General features: G+C 41.0%; 1 protein-coding gene across 3 annotated transcripts in view; it reads left to right on the top strand.

The window, feature by feature from the left end:
* SLCO4C1 (solute carrier organic anion transporter family member 4C1) overlaps positions 1-17707 on the top strand; it is a 101224-nt gene that overhangs the window by 40660 nt on the left and 42857 nt on the right. For 2 of the 3 annotated variants that reach the window (XM_073344596.1, XM_073344598.1), the window contains exon 3: positions 8974-9165. The exons of the other annotated variant lie outside the window; for it this stretch is intronic. In XM_073344596.1, the coding sequence (XP_073200697.1) occupies positions 8974-9165 (192 nt within the window). The remainder of the gene's footprint in view (positions 1-8973; positions 9166-17707) is intronic. 3 annotated transcript variants of the gene reach the window in all.

Below are 17707 nucleotides of genomic sequence, written 5' to 3'. Positions count from 1 at the left end.
GAAAAAAAACTTGTAGTGATAATCAAGATGGCCCCTATAGACAGTTGTCAAGAAGGTGTGAGGATACTTAACGTGGGGAAATAGATTCAATATGTGTAATGACCCAGCCACTCCCAGTCTCTAGTCAGACCCAAGTTAATGGTATCTAGTTTGTATATTAATTCAAGCTCAGCAGTTTCTCGTTGGATTCGGTTTTTGAAGCTTTTCTGTTGCAAAATTGCCACCTTTAAAGTCTGTTACTGAGTGGTCAGAGAGGTTGAAGTGTTCTCTGACTGGTTTTTGAATGTTATGATTCCTGATGTCAGATTTGTGTCCATTTATTCTTTTGTATAGAGACTGTCTGGTTTGGCCAATATATGTGGCAGAGGGGCATTGCTGACACACATCACATTGGTAGATGTGCAGGTGAACAAGCCCCTGATGGCATGACTAATGTGATTAGGTCCTATGATGGTGTCACTTGAATAAATATGTGGACAGAGTTGGCATTGGGCTTTGTTACAAGGATAGGTTCCTGGGTTAGTGTTTTTGTTGTGTGGTTGCTGGAGAGTATTTGCTTCAGGTTGGGGGCTGTCTATAAGCAAGGACTGGTCTGTCTCCCAAGATCTGTGAGAGCGAGGGATCATTTTTCAGGATAGGTTGTAGATTTTTGATGATGCGCTGGAGAGGTTTTAGTTGGGGGCTGAAGGTGACAGCTAGTGGCATTCTGTTATTTTCTTTGTTGGGCCTGTCTTGTAGTTTGTGACTTCTGGGTACTCTTCTGTCAATCTGTTTCTTCGCTTCAGCAGGTGGGTACTGTAGTTGTAAGAATGCTTGATGGAGATCTTGTAGGTGTTTGTCTCTGTCTGAGGGATTGTCAGTTGTATCTTAGATCAGTGGTTCTCAAAGCCGGTCTACCGCTTGTTCAGGGAAAGCCCCTGGTGCGCCCGGTTTGTTTACCTGCCGCATCCCCAGATTCGGCCGATTGCAGCTCCCACTGGCCGCAGCTCACTGCTCCAGGCCAATGGGGCTGTGGGAAGCGGCATGGGCCAAGTGACATGCTGGCCCCCATTTCTGCAGCCCCCGGTGGCCTGGAGCGGCAACCGTGGTCAGTGGGAGCCGCAATCAACCGAACCTGTGGACGCGACAGGTAAACAAACCAGTCCTGTGTGCTAGGGGCTTTCCCTGAACAAGGTTTGAGAACCAGTCTTAGAGCTTGGCTGTAGACAATGGATAATGTGGTGTGTCCTGGATGGAAGCTGGAGGCATATAGAAAGAAGAAGTGGGACTGCTAAACACTGAGGATGGAGTGGAGGTCAAGGATAATCTAGGCATGGCCCAATATCTAAACAAATACTTTGCCTCAGTCTTTAATAACACTAAAGAGGATCTTGGGGATAATGGTAGCATGACAAATGGGAATGAGGATATGGAGGTAGACATTACCGTATTTGAGGTAGAAGCAAAACTCAGACAGCTTACTGGGACTAAATCGGGGGGCCCAGATAATCTTCAAAGAATATTAAAGGAACTGGCACATGAAATTGCAAACCCATTAGCAAGAATTTTTAATGAATCTGTAAACTCAGGGGTTGTACTGTATGATTGGAGAATTGCTAACATAGTTCCTATTTTTAAGAATGGGGAAAAGTGATCTGGGTAATTATAGGCCTGTTAGTTTGACATCTGTAGTATGCAAGGTCTTGGAAAAAATTTTGAAGGAGAAAGTAGTTAAGGACATTGAGGTCAATGGTAAATGGGACAAAATACAACATGGTTTTACAAAAGGTAGATCTTGCCAAACTAACCTGATCTCCTCCTTTGAGAAAGTAGATTTTTTTAGACAAAGGAAATGCAGTGTATCTAATTTACCTAGATTTCAGTAAGGTGTTTGATACCGTGCCACATGGGGAATTAGTTAAATTGGATAAGATGGGAATCAATAGGAAAATTGAAAGGTGGATAAGGAATTGGTTAAAGGGGAGACTACAACAGGTCCTACTGAAAGGTGAACTGTCAGGCTGGAGGGAGGTTACCAGTGGAGTTCCTCAAGGATCGGTTTTGGGACCAATCTTTTTATTACTAACCTTGGCACAAAAAGTGGGAGTGTGCTAATAAAGTTTGCAGATGATACAAAGCTGGGAGGTATTGCCAATTTAGAGAAGGACAGGGATATCCTACAGGAGGATCTGGATGACCTTGTAAACTGGAGTAATAGTAATAGGATGAAATTTAATTGAAAAGTGTAAGGTCATGCATTCAGGGATTAACAACAAGAATTTTAGTTATAAGCTAGGGACATATCAATTAGAAGTAATGGAGGAGGAGAAGGACCTTGGAGTATTGGTTGATCATAGGAGGACTCTGAGCTGCTAATGTGATATGGTCGTGAAAAAAGCTAATGCGGTCTTGGAATGCATCAGGAGAGGTATTTCTAGTAGGGATAAGGAGGTTTTAGTACTGTTATACAAGGCACTGGTGAGACCTCACCTGGAATACTGTGTGCAGTTCTGGTCTCCATGTTTAAGTAGTATGAATTCAAACTGGAACAGGTACAGAGAAGGGCTACTAGGATGATCTGAGGAATGGAAAACTTGTCTTATGAAAGGAGACTCAAGGAGCTCAGCTTGCTTAGCCTAACTAAAAGAAGGTTGAGGGGAGATAGGATTGCTCTCTATAAATATATCAGAGGGATACATACTGGAGAGGGAGAGGAATTATTTAAGCTCAGTACCAATGTGGACACAAGAACAAATGGATATAAACCGGCCACCAGGAAATTTAGACTAGAAATTAGACGAAGGTTTCTAACCATCAGAAGAGTGAAGTTTTGGAATAGCCTTCCAAGGGAAGCAGTGGGGGCAAAAGATCTATCTGGCTTTAAGATTAAACTCGATAAGTTTATGGAGGAGATGATATGATGGGATAACATGGTTTTGGTAATTAAATATTTATGGTAAATAGGCCCGATGGCCTGTGATGGAATATTAGATGGGGTGGGATCCGAGTTACCCTGGAAAGAATTTTCTGTACTGTCTGGCTGATGAATCTTGCCCATATACTCAGGGTTTAGCTGATCGCCATATTTGGGGTTGGGAAGGAATTTTCTTCCAGGGCAGATTGGAAAAGGCCCTGGAGGTTTTTTGCCTTCCTCTGTAGGATGGGGCACAGGTCACTTGCTGGAGGATTCTCTGCTCCTTGAAGTCTTTAAACTAAGATTTGAGGACTTCAATAGCACAGATATAGGTGTGAGGTTTTTTGCAGGAGTGGTGGGTGAAATTCTGTGGCCTGTGTTGTGCAGGAGGTCAGACCTAAATATCTATGAATCTAGGTAGGTATAGCAGTCAGTAGGTTTCTGGTGTAGGGTGGTGTTTATGTGACCGTTGCTTATTAGTACAGTAGTGTCCAGGAAATGGACTGCTTGCGTGGATTGGTCTAGGCTGAGACATCCCACCATCAACCTCAGCCTAGACCAATGAGAAACTGCTGAGCTTGAATATGCTAACTAGATACCATTAACTTGGTTTGAATAGAGACTGGGAGTGGTTGGGCTATTACACATATTGAATCTATTTCCCCATGTTAAGTATCCTCACACCTTCTTGTCAACTGTCTAAATGGGCCATCTCGATCACTACAAAAGTTTTCTCCTGCTGATAATAGCTCAACTTAATTAGCCTCCTACAGTTGGTATGGCTACTTCCACCTTTTCATGTTCTCTATATGTATATCTATCTTCTTACTATATGTTCCATTCTATGCATCCGATGAAGTGGGCTGTAGCCCATGAAAGCTTATGCTCAAATAAATTGGTTAGCCTCTAAGGTGCCAAAAGTACTCCTGTTTTTAGTCAAGATAAAGCATCTTGGGAGCATGCAAGTTCAGAAGAGCCAACCAACTGAAGGAGATATGTTCCTACTGAGTTCACAATCAATGACAGACCATGTGTCATTAGATTGCAGCATTTTTACTTATCAAGGGTGGAGATGGAAAAAAACTTAAATCCTTGTCATATAATGGCAAAATACTTATTGATTTTGTTTACATTAAGTACCTTCAAGCCACCCACACTGTTTGAATATCTCCTGATCTCTACTCATCCTCTCAGCTGATGGACTTGTGTCCTACTGTGCTTCATCAGCTTCCTACTAAGGAATCATTTGAAGCTGAAGGTCATGGGTTTAAAGATGTGAGCTTTACTCTTAAGCACTAGAAAAAAGTATATAGTGAAAGGGATGCTAATCCTAGAATAGTACTTGGTTGAACATCTATCCATAGCCTTAAATATTGTATAGCTTTCATATTATAAGGGAACAGAATTACTTGGGACAAAATTTATAGAGCATCCACCATTTACTCTAGTCTAAACCAGCAAGTGGCCCATTTATGTCATGTCCCGTGCTTCAGAGGAAGGTAAACTCCCCTGATGGTCCCTCCCAATCTGATCTGGGTGAAAATTCATTTTTGGATTGTTCAGAGGCCTATGTGAAATCAGTTTAGTAAGGTTTTAAAATCATAAACAAAACCACCACCAAATGGATTTAAACCCCTTCCCTTGCTTTCTGCCTCCTCTCCACTTCTCAGTAGTGTCATTAGAAAAGCCACAAATTCATAGAAGCAGGAGAATCAACTCCCTCTTAGTTTCATGATTGCCTATTTGTTGAGCATTGTGGAGGAGCTTGCACTAGCTTTGCCTACTCAAAGCTGTGTGTGAAAGGGAGGGCTTCATTCTCTAGGTCTTTCAATGTTGACAATCTTGTTTTTTACAAAAAGGAAGAAAACAAAACCAAATGTTAGTAAAAATGTAATTAGATTTAGTGTCTCATTGCTAAATATTATGAAAGCCTGATTGTGTGAAATAAATGTAGGAGTTAGTCACCCATGCAAATGATTAATGTGCCTTAAGATATTAAAAAAGCTGCAAATTCTGTAAAATAGTTCCATTAAAAAAGTGACTTGAGGGTAAATTTATTTAAATCCAAATAACTACAGTGAACATCTTGATGTTCATTTGGGTGAATTTTCAGGACCTGCTAGGCACAAAACTAAAATTTTTTTAGCAGTATCCCATAAATAAAAAGTGGGTCATTGTATGGCAGATGGTTGCAAATAAAAATGCAGTTTTTGATATAAGCAGAGTAACCAAAATATTTTCCTAAAGAACCCCAGGATCTTGGCTCCCCTTTTGTAAATGTTTTAATAAATATCAATGTAGATTTTATTGATTAAATATTTTGATTGTAATAGTTAATTGGATATATTTAAAGGCAATGATTGTGCATTACCAAGTAGTGAAATGTATATATTGCTTAAGCTATTGGAATCCTGGGTATTCAAATGGAAATTGTTCTTACAGCTTATGATGTTCTTTAAAGAATTGACCACAAAACAGCATCTGTAATGGATAAACAGAACAATGTACTTAAGACAGAAAATTACATTTAGATAGACAGTTCTCCCAAAAGTAAAGAAAGCAAAGAACAGACTGGTGTACATTCCTTTGCCCTGTTCACATAGAACTATTCTGGTGCTAGGAACTTTAGGCATGTGAATCTTTGAAAGGGGAGAACTTGTTTCCTAATGCTAGTTCATGGTGTAATAAAAGCTCTAATTTTTTTTGGCCAAAATTTATGTACATGTAATGGGAACTGCATATGATCTGGTGTCTTTCATTTATCTCTTGTACACAGCTATATGTATTGTGCACTTTAATGTGCCTTCAAAAAAAATCTAAATTTAATGATTTTAGTATCATCTTTCGTGTTTAATTTACTTTGATGTTAACTATATACAACGATGCCAGTTTCCAACATCCCTTTGTGTCCTTTGTCCACTCCTGTCTATTTGGTTTTCTCCTATCTTGCCTGTGTGTGTGAGAAATGATCTAGTTTGTCTCAGGCCCCATTTTTTTCATTAGTCTTCCATAAAAACCTACTTCTCCATGACATTCACACATGGATGGTGGAGGTGGGGAAAGGAGGATTTTTTTTAAAGTAAGTATCTTAGGTAGGTTTTTTTTTTTTTTTTTTATCTTTGAGGACATCTTGTGTCTCTTAAGTCTGTCTCCTAGATTATTAGCTTGCTCTTAGTCAAGGACTCTTGATTATTGCTCTTGAATAATGCCAAACATGATCTGCTGTTCATATATAAAAAAATAATTCAATTTGCATACTACTGAGATCAGTGTTCCCTCTAATTTTTGACAGGCTGTGTGCCCCCAAAATTTCTTCTGTGCAATTTTTTGTGCACATGGTATTTCAACGTGTGTACAGGGTTTAGGATCTGTGTGCCCACGCACACATCTTAGAAGGAACAGTGACAGATTATCTTTCAATTCGCTAGAACTCGGATAAACTTTACCTATTTGCTGTGTTTATCTAGCATTAATGTACAACTACAAATGTTTTCTGGGTCATCACATATGAGGAATATTGCAGTACTTATGAGCTGTTAATGCATACTGTAGAAGTCAAATCTTTACAATGTATCCTGCCATAAAAACACTTCATGTACTATAGAATAAAGTTTGACACATTGTGTGTATTCATTTTGTCTAAAGTTAGCCAGAAGTCAGTTGGACTTTAGATAGAAAAAACTATATACACTTTCATAAAAAAGGCTTTGAAAAGTATTGAAATGTATTTATGTGCTGTTTCTAATATCTTTTAGAATGCCAAGAGATCTTTTTTCATGGTAAAGAACACAAGATCTATTGCTAAAAACCTGGGTTATTTTGGGTTAATTAAAAGGGCTAAAAAGGTTTCTAAAGCTCTGCTCCTGTTCAAAACTACTACAATAACTTAAAATATGGAGGCTCACTGAGGCCTGGTCTACACTATGGGGGGAGATCAATCTAAATTACACAACTTCAGCTTCGTGAATAACGTAGCTGAAGTTGATGTATTTAGATCTATTTACCGCAGGGTCCACACTATGCTACGTCGACGGGAGATGCTCTCTTATTGACTCCCCTGGTGCTCCTCATTCAGGTGGAGTACAGGAGTTGATGGGAGAGTGACCTGCGGTTGATTTAGCGGGTCTTCACTAGACCCGCTAAATTGATTGCCAATGCATTGATTGCCATGTGTCGGTCAGTAAGAGTAGACAAGCCCTTAGAGGAATTGGTGCTGAGTTCTTCCCTCCAAGTGCAAGGATTTGTCCTTTCAAAGAGGGAAGGACCAGTTATTCCCAGCTGCCCCTGAGGTTGCCTTACTTTCTACAGCAGCTTCCCCCTACAGCAGCTTCCTTAAGAGCCTTACTGCCATTGAGTACTCTACATCCTTCCACCATGGCTGCACGCTCTACCTTCTACCCTAAGGAGAGAGGGATGGTAATACCCATACCATTTTTATTAATGTTAACTTCTGCATGGGTTTCTGCTCAGAAACTTGCCATGCCCCAAGAGCTCCAGCCCCTCTTCTACAGTGTAAATTAAAAGTAGCATTGGGTACAAAGTGTGTGTAGGTTTGTTAGTAACAAATTCTCTAAAAACTGAAAAATTGCCTCACCTGACTTAATGGAAAGTAGTAGGAAAATACTGCTCATTGACCAGACTAGTGTATGAAGTTTCAATCTGAAGTGAATTTATATGGCATCTTAAACTTTTTTTTTCTTTTAAAGAAAGGCGTTTATAATGGAAAAGGATGACAGCCTTCATCATAGTAGCTTTTTCTGCCAACTCTTCAAGAATTCATGTTTGGTTCTGAATGATCACTAGATAATTTCTGTTCTCTTCTGATGCTGAATTTATGGCTTGCTTGTTAATGAAATACTGTGCCAGCTATATTGCTCCTTTGCTAGCATTGGTAGGGTCAAAAAGTACCCTTTGGCTTAATTTATAAAACACCACTGTAGAAACTGTTATTTAGTCATGCTCCTGGAGGGATGATTCTGAATGTTTGTTTTGCATTCTGTGGATAAACATAACCTACTTATCACTTTACTGTAAGCATTCTAAAACATTTTTTACAATAGCTGAGAATTACCCAGTACAGCCATTCTGTCAAATGAGTGGGATTTTTCCTCTTCAGGATTGCACGTGTATATACAGACATTTGCAAAGAACACTGCACATACTCTTGTTCTGTTCTGTCAAATAAGATTAAGGCTGTTTGATGTCTGTGGAAAATCAGTAATACCCCAGAGGGGATGAAAAGGGGAGAATGCATGTAAGCAAGGAAAAGTGATCTATTACATATAACTAACTTAAGTATCTGAAAAAAGTTGTGCATTAACACAATTCCTTCTGCTGTGTGTGTGTGAGTAAAAAAGAAATTCCAGTAATGTAGTTTCCTCATTCTAGGAATTAAATCAATGACATTTGTTGTCAGGGGGAGATTGCTAGGGTGTAACCTATTAAATAGGAACACTTTCTTACAAACCTAATTTTTTTTTCCCTCTTTTCAGGAGAGGAAGGTGGTTGAATCTTTTAAAAAGATATTTTTCTTCTATCCCCTTTCCTCAATCTTCTAAGACTTAGTTAAGCAGTGGAGGGCGTTTTAGTGCCTATCAGTATTGCTCCATATCAGTTGGAGCACTGATTAAACAATAACCTCGATTTTAAATTATACATTTCTCTATATTCTTTAACTTGGAGCATTGCAAGTTACAATGGTATCAGAGAATTCTGTTTGATATCTTGTTGCATGCAGAACTCATCCTCTAAACAAGAGGATTAATTCAGGGTATTTGGGCAATCAAAAATTAAAAAGGTGCCCACTTTTATGAGCAATTTTCCCACTTTCCCTTGTCTGGTAGGGAAATATCCTCATTTTTCATATGGGAATATTGTGGCACAGAGACGCTCAGTGACATGTCTGAGGTCTCACAGGAAATTGTAAAAGAGCTGGAATGAGAAGGCTAGGAATAGAGTAATCCTGTGCTATTAACTACAGAATGCATTATATACATGGTGCTTCCTTACCTTTATAAACAAGCTATATGATGAGTCAGTCAACTGTACTTTATTAATGTCTCTATAAATGTGTTTTTTAGATACCTGTCAATTATCAGGAACTAACATTGCTAACTTCAGTTGCAATACCAAAGAGTCTTCACTCTCCAACTACCTCTATGTCTTCATCCTGGCACAGCTGCTACTGGGAGTTGGAGGAACTCCCCTGTACACCTTGGGCACCGCCTTCATTGATGATAGTGTCCCAAAATACAAATCTTCTCTCTACATAGGTAATATTGTTTTAAAATTTAAATTGGTAGCAAGAGATTGAATGAATACTTTGATATTTATAAAGAAAATGAGTATTTGTGGCACCTTAGAGACTAATACAAAAATTAGTCAGTCTGAGGTGCCACAAGTACTCAGTCTGTATTCACAAAAAGAAAATAACACGGCTGTTACTCTGAAACCTGTTTTTATAAATATTGTAATTTAAAAAATCTGCTAGTAGAAAGTGATCATAAATGTTGTAAACACAACACTTCTCATTAAGGAGTTGAAGTAACAGATTTGCTTGCTGATGACTTTATATAGCAGTCGTTTCTGCAGTGGTTGCTGTAATGGTTGGCATGTAGATGTTTTGGAAACAGACAAGGCTATGCTTATTGTTTCAGCAGGATGGAAATTTGCTGAATAGCTATTTTATGTGTTTAATAGGGTGGGTCAGGACGAACCCCACAGTATCTTGAACACTTCACCCAACCTCTTATTCTCATATTTCAGAGTAACAGCCGTGTTAGTCTGTCTTCGCAAAAAGAAAAGGAGTACTTGTGGCACCTTAGAGACTAACAGATTTATTTGAGCATGAGCTTTTGTGAGCTGTAGCTCACTTCATCGGATGCATACTGTATAAAAACATCTTCTGTATTTTCCACACACAAACCATGAAAATGGGTGTTTATCACTACAAAAGGTTCTCTCCCCCACCCTACTCTCCTGCTGGTAATAGCTTATCTAAAGTGATCACTCTTACAATGCGTATGATAATCAAGGTGGGCCATTTCCAGCACAAATCCAGGGTTTAACAAGAACGTCTGAGGAACAGTGTGTGTGTGGGGGGGGGGGGGGTGGGAATAAACAAGGGAAAATGTTACGTTTTATAATGAATCAACCACTCCCAGTCTCTATTCAAGCCTAAGTTAATTGTATCCAATTTGCAAATTAATTCCAATTCAGCAGTCTCTCGTTGGAGTCTGTTTTCGAAGTGTGTTTTTGTTGAAGGATAGTCACTTTGAGATCAGAAATAGAGTGACCAGAGAGATGGAAGTGTTCTCTGACTGGTTTATGAATGTTATAATTCTTGACATCTGATTTGTGTCCATTTATTCTTTTACGTAGAGACTGTTCAGTTTGCCCAATGTTCATGGCAGAGGGGCATTGTTGGCACATGGTGGCATATATCACATTGGTAGATGTGCAGGTGAACGAGCCTCTGATAGTGTGGCTGATGTTATTAGGCCCTGTGATGGTGTCCCCTGAATAGATATGTGGGCACAGTTGGCAACGGGCTTTGTTGCAAGGATAGGTTCCTGGGTTAGTGGTTCTGTTATGTGGTTGCTGGTGAGTATTTGCTTCAGGTTGGGGAGCTGTCTGTAGGCAAGGACTGGCCTGTCTCAAGATTTGAGAGAGTGTTGGGTCATCCTTCAGGATAGGTTGTAGATCCCTCATAATGCGTTGGAGGGGTTTTAGTTGGGGGCTGAAGGCTAGTGGCATTTTATTTTCTTTATTTGTTTTATTGTCCTGTAGTAGGTAACTTCTGGGAACTCTTCTGGCTCTGTCAATCTGTTTCTTCACTTCAGCAGGTGGGTATTGTAGTCGTAAGAAAGCTGGATAGAGATCTTGTAGGTGTTTGTCTCTGTCTGAGGGGTTGGAGCAAATGCGGTTGTATCGCAGAGCTTGGCTGTAGACGATGGATCGTGTGGTGTGGTCAGGGTGAAAGCTGGAGGCATGTAGGTAGGAATAGCAGTCAGTAGGTTTCCGGTATAGGGTGGTGTTCATGTGACCATTGTTTATTAGCACTGTAGTGTCCAGGAAGTGGATCTCTTGTGTGGACTGGTCCAGGCTGAGGTTGATGGTGGGATGGAAATTGTTGAAATCATGGTGGAATTCCTCAAGGGCTTCTTTTCCATGGGTCCAGATGATGAAGATGTCATCAATATAGCGCAAGTAGAGTAGGGGCATTAGGGGACGACCTGAGGAAGTGTTGTTCTAAGTCAGCCATAAAAATGTTGGCATACTGTGGGGCCATGCGGGTACCCATAGCAGTGCTGCTGATTTGAAGGTATACATTGTCCCCAAATGTAAAATAGTTATTGGTAAAGACAGAGTCACAAAGTTCAGCCGCCAGGTTAGCCATGACATTATTGGGGATAGTGTTCTTGATGGCTTGTAGTCCATCTTTGTGTGGAATGTTGGTGTAGAGGGCTTCTACATCCATAGTCATCAGGAAGATCACCGATTGATTGTAGTTTCCTCAGGAAGTCAGTGGTGTCTTGAAGGTAGCTGGGAGTGCTGGTAGCATAGGGCCTGAGGAGGGAGTCTACATAGCCAGACAATCCTGCTGTCAGGGTGCCAATGCCAGAGATGATGGGGCGCCCAGGCTTCCCAGGTTTATGGATCTTGGGTAGCAGATAGAATAACCCAGGTTGGGGTTCCAGGGGTGTCTGTGTGGATTTGTTCTTGTGCTTTTTCAGGGAGTTTGAGCAAATGCTGTAGTTTTTTGGTAACTCTCAGTGGGATCAGAGGGTAATGGCTTGTAGAAAGTGGTGTTGGAGGGCTGCCTAGCAGCCTCTTGTTCATATTCCAACCTATTCATGATGACAAAAGCACCTCCTTTGTCAGCCTTTTTGATTAGGATGTCAGTGTTGTTTCTGAGGCTGTGGATGGCATTGTGTTCTGCACAGCTGAGGTTGTGGGGCAAGTGATGCTGCTTTTTCACAATTTCAGCCTGTGCACGTTGGCAGAAGCACTCTATGTAGAAGTCCAGTCTGTTTCAACCTTCAGGAGGAGTCCACCCAGAATCCTTTTTGTAGTGTTGGTAGGGAGGTCTGTGGATTAGTATGTTGGTCAGAGGTGTGTTGGAAATATTCCTTGAGTCGGAGATGTTGAAAAGAGGATTCTAGGTCACCACAGAACTATATCATGTTTGTGGGGTGGAGGGGCAGGAGGAGAGGCCCTGAGATAGGACAGCTGCTTCTGCTGGGCTATTAACAGCAGGAGAGTAGGGTGGGGGGAAGAGAGAACCTTTTGTAGTGATAAACACCCTTTTTTTCCCATGGTTTGTGTATATAAAAACATCTTTTGTATTTTCCACAGTATGCATCCGATGAAGTGAGCTGTAGCTCATGAAAGCTTATGCTCAAATAAATTGGTTAGTCTAAGGTGCCACAAGTACTCCTTTTATTTTCATATGTAACCAACTTGAGATGAGAAACTGAGGTTTTAACATTGTATTAAACTGCTTAAGTTTAAACCCTCTTTAGCTAAAGTTGGCATCTGCTCTCAAATAAAAGTCAGGAGCTAAAACTGTTAATTCAGCAGCCACTTCTTACTGTACTGTTTAATGGCTGTATTATGTTCCCCTGTGAGTATTTGGTCAGTGTGGGAAGGATCCTTCACCTGAATAAACAATTGTAGAATGTTATGTTCAGGTGAAGCATTCTATATGGGGATTATGGCAGAGCAGGCCTTTACTTCAGGCATAGAACAAAGATTGTTTATGCACACTTTCAGTATTCACCATCCTCCCTTTTAACTCTCATGTCTAGTGTTCTGTATAGCATTTCTTATGCACCTACTGGTTTTAGTCTCTCTCCAGATAAAGGGCAGCTTTAGCATGGGTTTGTGGTTTCAGCTGCACCTATGGGAAACCAAGGGAGCAAGCATGCACTTTTCTCAGCCCAGTGTGGAAGCGAAGCCCTGGGTAGGGAAGGAGACCGGAGAGCGAGACTGCCCTGCACTCACGCTGCAGTGGCTCCTGTCCCCCGGGGCTGGGCCCAGCTCCCTGCTCTGGGTGTTACAACCTGGTGCACTGAATTGTAGCACCACTCAGGATTAGCTTGACTCCCCCCCCGTTATGAATAAGGAATGGCCAGGCGAAACCTGCGTGGTGCTACGACCTGTACACAAGGCCGTAATGCCACTTGCTCAATTTGGCCCAGCCACCATTCCATCATGCTGGAGGGGTGGGTTGGACCAAACCTGAGTGGTGCTATTACCCCATATACAGGGTTGCAATGCCCAGAGCAGGGATCTGGGGCCAGCCCTGTGGAACAGGAGCTGCTGCTTCAGGGTGAATGCAGGGTAGGCTCACTCTCCAGACACATTTTTCCTCTGCATCATGCTGGGATTAGGGTTGTGGTGCCATGGTGAGGGGTGCTTCTGTGGGTGTTGATTACAGTAAGCTGCTGAGGAGACACCAAGAGACTACCTCTGCTCCAGACTGTACTTTATGACAAGGCAACTCACATTTTCTCTGTACTTCACACTGGCTCAAGCCTTCCTCCACATTTGCCCAAAGAATTCTTTCATTCACCATATTTTATCTGTGCATTCAGCAATCATTTTTCCCCTCAGGTTAAAAAAGCAGTATATTAATTGTGTTGAAAAATTGCCCAAGGTTCCCTTAATAATCTGCTACAGGACAGTTCGTGTAACTCTGTAATTAGATTTAATTAAGGTTTCAGTTCTGTCTCCAAACTTCCATTCAGAATACTTAAATCTATAACCCTTATTCCACTGGCTCTAGGCAAGCCTTTGAAAATTACTTGATTTCCTCAAAACTAATCAGTCAATTAAACTTGTACTGTACCTTGAACTTTAAAGTGAAAGTTGTTCAGAATTGATGATGATTACATAATTATTCAATAGAATGATTGAGTACTCTAATCCTGTAGATTTTTTGTCAAACCTGTTAGTCTATTGGGCTGCTCATGTGATTAAGGGGGGAAAAATGTGACCCACACTAGAATATTTAACAAATCTCTGTAGGGCAGGAAAGTGTTGCAAAAATATTCTAGAGTAGTTTATTTTGAAATCAAAACAAAATGTACCTGCTCGTTAAATCTCATTGCTAGCTCTAAAACCAAATCTAAAGTGCCAACAGTGTGTGTGAAGAGTTGGTGACATGGGTCTAGAAGACTTCAGATTAACATCTGGACTTTAAGAAAAAAAAGTAGTGTCATCTTAAAAAGCAGCCTATTTTAGCACAACAAAACTAGAAGGTAAATGTAACAAATGGCTTAGTAACTAGGTTAATCGTTCCATGTTTGAGCTGATAAATTATTACTCTACACAGGGATGCATTAATTTATTACAGGATGCCTGCAGGATATTTTTGCTATTCCTGACAGATTTAGAGTATGTTTTACATTGTGTTTGTTTTTGAATTAAGGCACCTGTTTTTAGTTAAACTTTTGTTCAGCACAAAAAAATGCAGGGCACTCAAGCATGATTTTTTAGGTATTTACCAAATTTATTTTAAGAGTTAAGTTACATTCTTTCCTTTCCATTTGCACATTTTAAATGCATACCAAACCAGCAAAACCAAAGTTCAATCTAGTATGAAAAGGAAAGTAACTTGATTTCCGCTGACATTTTAGGATGTAGTCCAGCAGTTATTAGGCGAGTAAAACTCCCCACCCCACATGCTCAGAGTTGAGAGAGTTCCCATTCATGATCATTGGTCCTTAAAATTTTATCCTAAATCTCCTGGACCTAAGGGTCCTACCAAATTGGGGAGAAATCCTGGCCCAACTGAAGTCAATGGAAGTTTTGCAGCTGACTTCAGTAGGGCCAATATTTCACCCTTGGAATCTAAGGGGATACTCAGTGTTGAATAGTTAAGAAACCCAATCCTATCCCTAACAAATTCAATCCAGAAATTTCAGCATACAGGGAAGTTGCACAGCTGGGCCAGATCACCAATGCAGCAAAATGGAAAAAATTATACAGATTTTAGCAAAAGTCCTTTCTGTGTAATCAGTCATGAATATCTGGTTGAAAGTTAGTGTCTGTCTCTGTACTCCTGTGCCTATGATACTGATATTGTTGCTATTAGGCCTAAAAATACTAAGGGTATGCTTATACCAAGTAGAGGAAAAAGTGTGTTAACTCAGGTTAGCTAACTTGGGTAAAATAGCAGTGAAGACAAAGAAAAGGAGTACTTGTGCCACAAGTACTCCTTTTCTTTTTGCGAATACAGACCAACACGGCTTTTACTCTGAAACCAGTGAAGACATAGTAACTTGGAGACATAACAGCCCAAGTTGAAGTATATAGGGATGAACTCAAGCTGCTGACACAAGTTAAAACAAGAGTTGTTGTGTCTTCACTGCTATTTTAATCAAGTTGACCAACATGGGTTAGCCAACCTGAGTTAAGAAAGCATCTCTTTACGGTATAGACATGCCCTAAGGCAAAATCAAGGAAGCCTGTTGCTTGTTCTTCTCCTCTCTAGCTTTGCAGGGAAAGAGAACCATCTGTATTGCTTCTCTGGGTGGACAAAAGAGCCATCTTCACTGAGACTAGTTACCCCTGCCCCTGCCCCCTCCCCCTCCAATGACTTTGCAAGATGTGTTGAAAACATACAGTGCCATTGCTCTTGAATCAATCAGATCTAAAGGAAACAGGGAGCTGTAGTCTTTACTTTGCTTCAAATGTTTGGGATATTACTACTGACAGAGCTGCTAACACAGACACCTGACTTCTGGTCATGGTAGTTTTAAAGAGTACTTTTGATTTAGTTCTATAATGCTTTTATTTAGAATTTCCAGGCTACATGTTCTCTTAATTTAAGCACTCCAACAGATTGGAATTTACTTTAACACATTTATGTTTAAGGCTAAAAATAGACATGCTACCTAGCATGGCAAGGTTCAAGTGCTTTGAAACACAGAGAGAAGTGGCCATATAATTCAAACACTTAGCTATTTGCTGTGTAATTCTTTCACAGTTGGGATGCAAGCTTTCTATTCCATATAACACAAATCTTTGTAGGCAAAAATGCATGCGGTAATATAAATCTGGTATTGTGTAAAGGCAAACCTACTTTTACAGATTTGAAACTCTTTTGAGGAAGAAGAAAGCCTTTAATAGGTGCATGCAGTGTATTTGTAGCTGTATCGGTCCCAGGATTTTAGAGACAAGGTGGAAGAAGAAATATCTTTTACTGGATCAGCTTCTGTTGGTGAGAAACTTTTGAGGCACACAGAGCTCTTCTTCAGGTCTAGAAAAGGTACTTGGAGCATCACAGCAAAATGCAAGGTATAACAGATTGTTTAGCATAGATAGCTAGCACATATTGTAAGGGACAATTCAAGGTAGGATGGCCCATTAACACCTCTGCAGTCATAGAACAAAAAGAGAAAGTTAGTAAGGGTATGACTAGGCTTACAGATGTGGAGCGCTTTGGGTTAAACCAGCCTTTGTACAGCGCAGTAGGGAAAGTGCTGCAATCTGTCCACACTGACAGCTGACTGTGCAGTGGCGTGGCCACATTTGCAGCACTTGCAGCTGCATTGGGAGCAGTGCATTATGGGCAGCTATCCCAGTGTTCAAGTGGCTGCAACATGCTTTTCAAATGGGGAGTGGGTGGGATGGAGCGTGTTGTGTGTATGTGGGGGGGGAGAGTGGATTTTTGGGGTGCTGAGTGTGCATCAGCATGCTGTCTTGTAAGTTCAGACCCCTTCCTCCCCCTGACTCTCTCACTCAAAGCAAACAGTAACTTTTTTCTGGGACCAGATAAACAGCCCAGTGATTTAAATGTGGATCGGTCTTGCTTTGAGCAGGGGGTTGACTAGATGACCTCCTGAGGTCCCTTCCAACCCTGATATTCTATGAAACAGACCTTTGGAAAGGCACTTCCTCATTTCTGAGGATTTCACAGCAATGAGAAGAGAGGCCACTTGATTTAAGGGGATTAAGGGAAGTTTCCAGAGGTCAGAGCGCTGTAATGTAACTCCTCATTCACAGTGACGCTGCAGCGTCTCACCCAATATGCAGCAAATGTTATCCCTCTCGGAGAGGTGGAGTACCAGCAGCGCTCTAGCCAGGGAGAGAGCGCTCTATGTGCCTTGCCAGTGTGGACTGGGAGTGAGGTAGAGCGCTCTGGGCGGCTTTAGTGCGGTATAACGTGCAAGTGTAGCCAAGCCCTAAGTTACAGTGGGGGTCTCATTGTAGTCCTCAACCATGATGACTACATTAATGAGGCCAAAAGACTACTCTTCCATACCACCAACTGTGAACAGAAAGATGACTCCAACATCACAATTTACCCAGGAATTTAAGGATATCCACTTCTTCCCCAAACTACTCGAAGAGAAACTATACCAACTCATCTCCCACGACCCAACCCAGGGACCTTCTATATGTTTCCCAGCATGCACAAACAAGGGAACCCAGGCAGACCCATCCTATCTGGCCACGACACTCTTACTGAAAGAATATTGGGACTCATAGAAACTATCCTCAAACTACTCATCACACAAGGGCCAGTTTCCTCCAGGACACAACTGTCTTCCTCCACAAACTGCAATATTGACAGCCTCCCTCAGAACACCATCCTCGCCAGCATGGATGCCACTTCCCTTTACACCAGCATGTCTCACAATGATGGCATAGCTGCCTGGCTCAAATATTTACAAGACAATGGACAACCCTCAGATATCTACCTCAAACACATTACCAAACTCATACATTTCATCCTCACCCTTAACAGTTTTACATTCACTAACACACTTTACCCAAACCATGGGAATAGCCATAGGTGCAGGA

The sequence above is a fragment of the Lepidochelys kempii genome, chromosome 5 (assembly GCF_965140265.1).
Source record: "Lepidochelys kempii isolate rLepKem1 chromosome 5, rLepKem1.hap2, whole genome shotgun sequence".
Taxonomy (NCBI): domain Eukaryota; kingdom Metazoa; phylum Chordata; order Testudines; family Cheloniidae; genus Lepidochelys; species Lepidochelys kempii.
This window is presented reverse-complemented; position numbering and strand designations above follow the sequence as displayed.